At 34.2% G+C, this 9,788-nt stretch overlaps 2 protein-coding genes across 2 annotated transcripts; both read right to left on the bottom strand.

Annotated features, from left to right (window-relative positions):
* Nucleotides 1-1,984: 1,984 nt before the first annotated feature.
* On the bottom strand, nt 1,985-5,628 carry LOC111638377. The gene is made up of 2 exons (XM_023384078.1): nt 5,112-5,628; nt 1,985-4,850 (listed from the first exon to the last, which is right to left on the bottom strand). Exons 1-2 carry the CDS (start codon nt 5,626-5,628, stop codon nt 2,104-2,106), a joined length of 3,264 nt encoding a protein of 1,087 aa, XP_023239846.1. The 3' UTR covers nt 1,985-2,103.
* Nucleotides 5,629-6,022: 394 nt separating this feature from the next.
* On the bottom strand, nt 6,023-7,288 carry LOC111638375. Its single transcript, XM_023384076.1, has one exon. It carries the CDS (start codon nt 7,286-7,288, stop codon nt 6,023-6,025), a length of 1,266 nt encoding a protein of 421 aa, XP_023239844.1.
* Between the last annotated feature and the right edge of the window lie 2,500 nt (nt 7,289-9,788).

Raw genomic sequence — 9,788 nt, 5'->3', positions numbered from 1 at the left:
TAATTGTGTTTTTTAGTATACGTTTATATAATATATTTTGCGAGTTAATGTTGAATTTATGCAAGATTCCATTATCACAGTTCAAGGATGGCAATAAAAAATTCAATTGTAATCCTTTTATAATTAGTTTTACTTTATAATGTAACACGGGAAAGTATTGTAATCGTATCAAGTTTGACCCTACGGGATTTTTGCAACTCAGTCCCCTGAACCCAAAAATGTCCCCCCAAAAAGAGGAAAAAAATTCCTTTTTTGGGGGTGTTTGTGTGTATTTCGTTTAATATCACAAGGTGGTGTAAAGATTAAGAAACGAAATTTGACACGGTAACTTGTATATAAGGGGCAATGAAGCTGTTAAATTTTGGAGTACGGAACTCTACAGGTTGAGAAGATAATGTGTCATATCTCGAATGTGGTGGACGTAATGAAAATTTTACTAGTTATTGTATATTAAATATTGTAAATTAAATATTGTAAATTGGCATTTACAATATTTTAAAAAACTCGTTCCTAACCTAAAATTAAGCTAGTTTCGTCTTTTTATAATAATTAATAGTATAAAAGTTATTTTAATAGTCTAATAACAGATGGTGCCACACACAATTTCAACATTGAGCTAGTGTCTTAGTGTTTTTTCAAATGAAGTGTTTTTAAATGGAGATTTTTATCATAATTCAGTGAAATTTTTGTTTTAAGCTTTCGTTACTACTTAAATTTTATATCCTAATATCGCGAGGTCCAAATCCTCGCTCGAAGTTGTGGTGAAAAGAGAACCTAGTAAATAAATATTTTATTTTCTGTGTTTTGAATGGAGAGAATAGGGAACGAAATACACGTGTTTTAAGTGAAAGATAAAAGATACAAAGGAAAAAAACATAAACAGATTTCGATCTCTTACTTCAATATTCGTAAGAAAACAAAAGGGAAGTGTTTTATTACGTTTGAATTATAGCAGCAATACAGTTGAAACCTTTTAACTACATTTAGTAGAAAGGAATAGAGGGCTATCCGTGATAAGCAACAGACTTTACCCTATTAGAAGTCGGAAAGAAGAGTTTAGGAAAGCAAGAAGAAAGAGCAAGAAGAAGAAGTAAAGGAGGATAGAAAAGTGTGAAGATAGAGCAACCAAGGCCCCCACGGGACCCGACGGGCGCCTGCATCGGGTCTTTTATTAACAAACAAACAAACCTATATACATAATGGGTAATAGTACCTTACAATACAATTTTGCCCGACAATTTAATTTTCCTTTAACAATATTTTAACAATAGCATAACAATTTGATTAACATTAGAATTTTTTATATTTACAATGTTTATCAGTAATTTGATACCACAACTTGTGGTTTTATGCAATGGATGTTAAACATATATACAATGATCAGTAGCTACAAGTTGACTAACGCGATATATAATTGATAATCTTTAACAAAATGTATACCACAAACAAGGCATATACAAAACAAATTGCTACTGGCAATCCACTCACCTTGAATGGATGATTTGCCTTAATTTGACAGATATATACATGTTATCGCCAGATCATAATATAAAATAGAGTATCTTATAAACTGTACATTGTATATGTTACCTCAAAAGACCAATTCAATTAACTATATTAGACCAATTCAATTAACTATATTAGAAACCAATAACAGTTGATTAACCGTACAACCGATTTCAAACATGAGTTTTATCTACAATCTTTTAATACCTTGCTACCTGCCTGGACTTTCAATAATATACTTTGAGCGCAGATTACAGTAAAATCAATTTGTGTATAATTATTATACAAACTGTACAATCGCATCAGTGTCATTTTTACACCATATCACTTAAATATACATAAGTTGGTATTATTGTTACAATAACACCATTACAAAGTCCATTATTAGTCTTTTTAAGGCAGCCATAATCATCCATATTACCTTATAATTAATTATCTTATTCTAACAATTATTAAACAGATGAATGTACATGCTGTTCCCTTGTCGCTGCCTGGAAGGACCCCATGGATAATCACACAAAGAGCTTTTGCGTCAATTATAAGCACACCATATTATGAACAACTTTTGAACAGGTGAATCTTTTGGAATCCTCTCGGTCACTCGCTGTCTTCAGTATCTTCACTGGCGCTGTTAATTTCTCTGTCGTTGTCTTGGTTGTCACTTAGATCACTTTCTGCTACTGCACCGCTGCTTTGTTGACTTTGGACTGTATTTTGTGCTTTGGTTTTGCTATAGTCTGGTAATAGGGTTCCTGTTTTAGTTATAAACTGTTCCAGGCTTTCCCATACTTCTTTATTGTTAATTATTCTATGTTGATCTGTTCTCCACCTTATACCATGTAACATGCATTGTCTAAAAAATTGTTGTCTGCTTTGCTCGTATTTTTTACAGTCAAAAAGTAGATGATTCGCATCTCCTTCGCTTTCCTCGTCACAATCACAATTTTTTCTCCTTGATATTTTGAATCTATATAAATAAGCTTGAAAGCTACCATGATTAGTCAGAATCTGGGTAGTTTCATGACTAATTTTATAATGTTTGTTGCGGAGTCTATCCTTGATAATTGGAAAAAATTGGAAGCAATGTCTACCTGTGGTAGAATTTTCCCATTCCTTCTGCCAGGTTGTAACTTCCCAATTCCTCATTTGTTTCTTTAACTCTTTCATTGGTATCCTTTTATATGTTATTTTCGAATCCGATGTAACTGCCCTTTTAGCTAAAAAGTCTGCCATTTCATTTCCTTTTATTCCTTGGTGCGCCGGTATCCAACTGAAGAACAAATTATTGTTATCCGCAATTTTATGGGCCTCTCTAATAATTTCTACTGCCAGTAATGGGATGTTCTTTTCCTTCCTTAGTGTCTGCAGTGCTACTCTACTATCAATATAAAATTTTATACTACCTTTGTATGTTTCCAGGTTTGTTCTTATATGTATCAATGCTTTGTAAATAGCCCATAATTCCGCCTGTGTTATGGTACAGTGGTTTGCAATTTTAAAGTTAGCCTGATAAGTTTTAACTTTTGAATTTGTTTTTGTGATGTAGATTCCAGCACCGGCTCCTTCTGTTTGCCTAGACCCGTCAGTGTAAACTAACCACTGATAGTCCTTGTCCTTTTTATTTTCATATTCTAAGCTAACTTTGATTTTCATGCTTTCTGCTGGGTGAATTTCCAAGCTAATACTATTGTCAATCTTGTCAATTTCGGTTGTTAATATATTTTCTGATATTTCTTTTATATTCTTCGGTATAAGCTTATTTCTAATGTTTTTGTTTATTTCTTCAGTTGTTTTTCCCCATATTCTCGTATTCGTTACAATCCATTGCCAGGCTTTGGACTTAGCAGTTATATGAATAGGGGTCAAGCCTGCTATCGCCAGCAAAGCATCTGTTGGCGCCGTTCTATACGCCTTAGTGATTTTAATAGCAGCTTGCCTCTGTACCGAAAGTAATCTTTTCTTTATATGTATATTATCTAGTGCTTCTTGCCATACCGGCACAGCATATAGTAAGGCCGGTTCTATAGCAGTTTTATAAATGAGGGTACTATTTCTTGGATTTAGCCCCCAATACTTTCCCATAATCCAATTAATCTGGTTTATTCGTTGTTTTGTTTTTGCGGTCAGCTCATTAATATGGTGGTGCCAACTGAGATTGGGATCTATGTGCACTCCTAGATATTTTAATGTTTTAACCTGCCTCACTCTTTCATTGTTAATACGTAACTTGAGCGTTTTTTTCAGTTGTCCTCTTTTATTTTTGCGCGTGCAAACCAAAGCCTGACATTTGTTATGATTAATTGGTAGACCGTGTGCCTTACTCCACTGATATATTTCTTCCATTACTTCATTTGCTTTGTCTCTCAGTTTATCGCAGTTTTTATTTGCCACCATGACCATAAGGTCATCAGCAAAAGCTTGTGTTTTAACATTTGTTCTTCCATCGAATTTTCTTAATAATTTGTCGAAAACCAGATTCCACATACTTGGTCCGCTGCGCGAACCTTGAGGACAACCTTTGTTTATTTCTTTTTTAATATGAATATTGTTAGCCTGAAAGACAATATATCTATTTTGGAGATAACTTTTAAGCAGGTTTATTTCGTTAGTTGTCTGTTTCATTTCCTCTAATGTATTTAAGATATCCTTCCAACTCAGATTGTCGAAAGCTTTACTAAAATCAATAGTAATGAGCAAGGCGTGACTTTTATTATCCCAGGCTGTATGTATAAATTGTTTCACACTCATAAGGGCATTGATAGTTGATTTATTTGTACGAAATCCATATTGATTCTCGTGCATTTTTCCGGAAGTATAGAGTTCCCAATTAACTCTTCTTATTATTAGATAATCCAAGGCTTTCCCCATAGTGGGAAGAAGACTAATTGGTCTATAGTCCGAAGCCTTGGTTGGATTGTCATTTTTGGGTATTAATTTGATACTAGCAGTCTTCCACACACTGGGGAAATATTTCTGTTGTAAACATTCATTGTACAGATAAACAAACACCACCGGAATCTCGTCAAAAGCATGTTTCAGCATTTCTGATGTGATATTATCCATTCCCGGTGCCTTTTTATTACCCATTGTATAAATTGCTTGTCTAACTTCCTTAAAAGTAAAGAGTTTACATTGTATATCCTGGTTGTCATCCTTGTTCATATTTCTTTGATAATTAACAGTATCAATATTATTGGTAGTATTATTGGTAGAGTTTTCTAGTGGGAAGTGATAATCCAATAGTTTTTTTAAATTAGCCTCAATATTAAAATTCTCGTCCTCTGTTGTGTCATTCTCCCAATTTATAATATCTGGCAATTGGAGCTTTTTCTTTTTCCTAAAAACTATTTTATATGGCAACTCCCAAGGTCCCTTTTCATTACATTCACCGCAAAATTCTCTCCAACTTTTGGTACGAGTTTTGTTAATTTTTTTCTTATATTTTTTAACCTCTATTTTATATTTAAATCTTAATTGTTGTTTTTGTTCCTTGTCGTTTGCTCTCTGGAATTTTTTCCTTAATCTGTTTATGTTTTTCTTCTGTTTCTCCAATTCCTCAGTCCACCAGTACGTTTTCATATTTGGTCTCCGTCGTGTCATTTTACCTGCTTGGCATCCTGCTCTTAGCATGTCATTTGTCAAGTGTTCTACATAGCCATCTATATCTGTAGTAGTTCTCATTTTTGGATATTCGTGATTGCTCCAATTTTCATTGAATAATCTTTTGTATAGTTCCCAGTTGATATTTTTCATATTCAAATAATACTGTTGATTTTTGTTTCCTAGATTTCCTATTTGTGTGCTAATGAATCTGTGGTCACTTGCTGTAATTGAGAGGAGGGTTTCACTATTTTTCACATTTTGCGCTAACTCACTTGACATTAAACAAACATCTGTCCAACCTTTTGCTTGGCTCGTGAAAAAAGTCGGGTAGTCAGTCATATTAACTGATACCAGATCATACTGTTCCATTAGGTCCAAAATTAGACGTCCCCTGTGATCCTCCTTTTCATTAAACCATACCGCTGACTTTGCGTTTATGTCCCCGGCTACAATTATATTTTTAATATTTATCCTCCCTAAAATCCTTGCAATCTCTTCCACTCCTTTTGCATCGTCCATATATGGCGAAAGGTATACATTAATCAAAATTATACTAATTTTAAGATGGATTACCACCGTTGTTATGATATTCGATGATAATTCTGGGATTAATGCTATGTTTATATTTTTATTCCTAACACTTATACAAGTTTTTGGTGTTTTATCTGTTGGTTTGTAAATGAGCTGCCAGCATCCAAGTCCCATTATTTTCTTATTCACTGTATAGGGTTCCTGAATTAATGCTATATCAACATTCAGTTCGTTTGCTTTGTAGGCCAATAATGAGCTTGGTGCTTTTCCCCTTTGTGCATTTAACTGTATGATATTTAAATTATCCTCTTCTTTCGTATTCCTTTTATTGCTAGTATGCTGAGTATTCTTATTACTATACTGAGTATTATTTACTGTAGTACTATGGTCCATAATCTATTCTTCCAATTAATTGTTTCCTTAACTTTTTAAGAAGAGGGCATATCTTGTCAAATGCGTTGTGGTTTGTTGCTAGTTTTTTATCCGGTGGAAGCCCAATATTGTTTCTCTTACAATTGGTACATGCCGGTATAGTATTCGTAAGTTTACACTCACTGAATCTGTGCTGTTTGGAACAATGGCTACATTTTTGAGATTCCTTACAATCTCTAGCCCAATGTCCAAACCCACAGCATTGAAAACAACGCTGTATAGGGATATAGTCATCCACTTGAATTGAGTACCATTGAAGTGCTATATTTTTATTTTTCATTAAAAAATTTCTTATTGTTGGTGTAACTGTAATGATAATATGTCTGCTTTTCCCTTCTGACCTTTTACTTTTGATTATTGATGTTAACCGACAGTCTTTTATTAGATTGTCTTCATCTAAACCTCTCCAAATATCATTTTGCCTTATCATTATCTCTATGATATCTTCTTCTGGTAAACTGTTTGGTACGTTTAGCAATATTATTTTTGGTTGACGCTTTCCTGCGACTCTACACTTTATTTTATTGTCTATTTCTTTTATTTTTTTTATCGCGTTCTTGAGTCTATCACCTTCCTCGTTATTATTAACCACTATGCAAACTCCATTCCCTCTAATCTTCTTAATCCCCTTAACCTTAATCTTAATTTGCTTTGGTTGAATGTTTTCCTTAATTTTTGTAACGATTCCTTCCATGTTAATATTTGTTTCTTGCTCACTATTTGGGTATATTAATACCGCACTGTTGCCTTCCTCGTTACTATTGTTAATTATATCTCTATTATTTTGACTTCCCATTTGTTGTGTACTTATGTTGGATCTAGTGACTTCAGCGTAACTCAATTGACTTGAAGTCTTGTTTGAATGTTGTATATTTGTTTTGATTTCTTTGATAGACTCCAGTAAATTTGGTGTTATGCTGTTTCTTTCTTCTCTTTCTGATCTTACTTCTTTAAGAATCCCGTACATTTGTTGTACCGTTGCGTACATCTGTACAACCCTATCTTTCACCTCTTTCCTCTCTTCATTCCTGATATGGATTTTATAGGATTCTGGAATAAGATCCATTATCCTCTTCAATTGTGTTTTCGCTTCTTTTAGAAGCTTAAATTCAGCTGTTTCACTGTTATTTTCATTGTAGTAATTAACCGTTTTTTCACTGGAGCATTCCTGCTGGTCTTCCGATATTTGATCAAAGTTATTTTCTAAGTTTTCCATCTTAAAACTCAAATATAAACCAATTAGAAGAAGTGTATTGTGTTTAAGATGGCCCAGTGCCAAGCGATACTGTGTTACCGAGTGAATACTCAATAGCACAGTACGAAAAGATAGGACTTAAACCTAATAATTAAATTAATAATTATTTTAATACTAAATCTGTCAGTCAAACAGATTTACCGTCACCGATTAAAAAGTAATAATATTGTGCCTAATCAGCCAATATAATCTATTAATAACCAGCAAAATTGTTAACCACCTTATATATGGCCATCTGTCACGACTAAAAATTAATATATAGAATTAAACTGTCAATCAAAAAAATTTATCGTTACCGATTAAAAAGTAGTATTTTGGGGCCTAATCAGTCTATCTAACCTATTAATAACCAGTAAAATTGTTAACCACCTTATTTTTGTATAAAAGTCGTTACGGATGACCGTTGACTATGGCAACTAACACTAACGGCCGTTGGAAACCGTTATAGATAGTAATTAAAATGTATGCAATTCTAAAACAGCCCTTATTTAAATTCTAATTACCCCAGCTTAATCAAATTTACACCCTGTGCTTGGGCTAACGTCCTGTACGTCCCACCCAATTTTTATCCCCCTATCTTAATTTAGCCCCTCGCTATTAAATTCTAAAATGTCCGGGATTCGGACCTTCCTAACACCCTCCCTCTTTATCGTACCCGAGTAAGTAATATATCGATCTGACCTGCTTTTGAAGGGCTATCCAACGATGTGATCCATTCTTAATTAGAACAATTTTTGACGGAGTTGATAAATTGAAATTTCAAGAGAAGAAATTCTTATGACCTGTCTCTTTCGATTCCCGTTGATTACCTTTTAACTACAGCTGTATCCTCTCGGAACGGAAAAGAAAACACACATTTTCCGATTGACGGACTATTATTCAGGAAATGTCAATTAAACACTTCGGGAGGTGTTGGTCTTTATCAGAGTAGAGGGGTTGTCATCTTTCCTTTTAGCCCGAATTCGATCCCTAGAGATAAGCTGAGGATCAATCGGGAAACAGAGAGACGATACGAAGATTACAAAGAGAGAAGAAATAAATCTTCGTGCCTTCTTTTTCGAGATTCGCCAACCCTGATCTAGGCCATCTATGGCACGCGTGCCCAAAGTGGCAGGTAATCATCTGGCACGTAACGTATTATACGATTTCGATTTTTCATTTGTCTTTTCCAATTATCCTTTTGGTTACCATTTGCTCATTATTTTTTCAATCAGCTTTTTTACATTTATTCTAATTAAAGCATATTCCTTTAATTTATTTAAATATCGTTATTCGAAATCTAAAACGCTGGCACGCATAAACACCTTTATTTAAAGCTACGTATGCTTACAATATAGCACTCGGGCTCAAAATGGTACGCCATCCCTGGCCTAGATCGATTTTCTAAAAGATCAACCGTCCCTGGCCTAGATTGATCCTCCAAAAGATTAACCATCTTCAAGTGACTTTCGTTTCTCAGTCTGAGCACCGAGGAATCAGTGTTTGAACCTGATCCGGATCATCGCAAGACCCTGCTGGCTCGAAGGATCCTCGCATACCGATTACAACCATTAAACCTTTTTCCATTGAATACTTCCGAATTGGACGATATTTATAAACAGATTTTGTTATAATAAACGCGATTCTAAATTGTTAACGGTGTTTCTGTCTCGGTGTCCTTTATCACCATCCTGCATATCTTATCTCTCGCGTCGCATCCCGACAGCCAGCCGAGAGGAACGAGATGTCTTATCACTTTCATACCAGTGGTAAGCAAGACGTCGGTAACCCTCATATTATAATTGAAAATGATCTGACTTTCTAATGATTCATTTAACCTCCTGTTCCTGTTCGAGTGCTGGGAGAGTCGAGCAAGAGCTCTTGTTTAAGAATTTCTTAAATATGTGACATGTGCTTATTATGATAGCCTTCTGTAGTGTAATGTATTTGCTGTTGTAAAGCTCTGTTTCAAAATTTTTGTATAGTTGTAGTAGTATGTATGTGATATGACGCCTGTGCAGAAAAGGACTATTGGCCCATTAAGTTCACTTTATCCGTTCTCTCTAAACGCTTTATTTCATGGGCCAGTTCTAAGTACTTACTAATTATTTCAGCATATGCATTTTAGATATTGTGGGAATGTTTGGGACAGCTACATCTATAATGAATGTGATTTTGTTTCCTTTGTCAAACATCAAATGTTATACATCAAAAGCTTGCACACAAACCCAAACTACTACACACTCAGGAAGCATGCTATAAATACACGCCTTAGAAGGTTATAGAAAAGAACAAAATATACAATCGCTGTATATTTTGTGTATTGTACCTTGTATACACAAGTTATAATCATTGTGTAACTTGTGTATACAAGGTACAATATATGATATGTTTTGATAGATTGTTTTGTCTGTGATTGTATATTTTGTGTTCTTTTCTATAACCTTCTAAGGCGTGTATTTGTAGCATGCTTCCTGAGTGT

The sequence above is a fragment of the Centruroides sculpturatus genome, unplaced genomic scaffold (genome assembly GCF_000671375.1).
Source record: "Centruroides sculpturatus isolate CEXI.00-Female unplaced genomic scaffold, Cexi_2.0 scaffold1257, whole genome shotgun sequence".
Taxonomy (NCBI): Eukaryota; Metazoa; Arthropoda; class Arachnida; order Scorpiones; family Buthidae; genus Centruroides; species Centruroides sculpturatus.
Note: the sequence above shows the minus strand (reverse complement) of the source record. Positions and strands in the feature narration are given on the sequence as shown.

Coding starts and splice junctions, on each gene's coding strand:
- LOC111638377 (XM_023384078.1), bottom strand. CDS start 5,628: ATGGACGATGCAAAAGGAGTGGAAGAGATTGCAAGGATTTTAGGGAGG. Junction 4,851..5,111: donor AAGAGCAGGATGCCAAGCAG/GTAAAATGACAC, acceptor CATATAAAATAG/TTTTTAGGAAAAAGAAAAAG.
- LOC111638375 (XM_023384076.1), bottom strand. CDS start 7,288: ATGGAAAACTTAGAAAATAACTTTGATCAAATATCGGAAGACCAGCAG.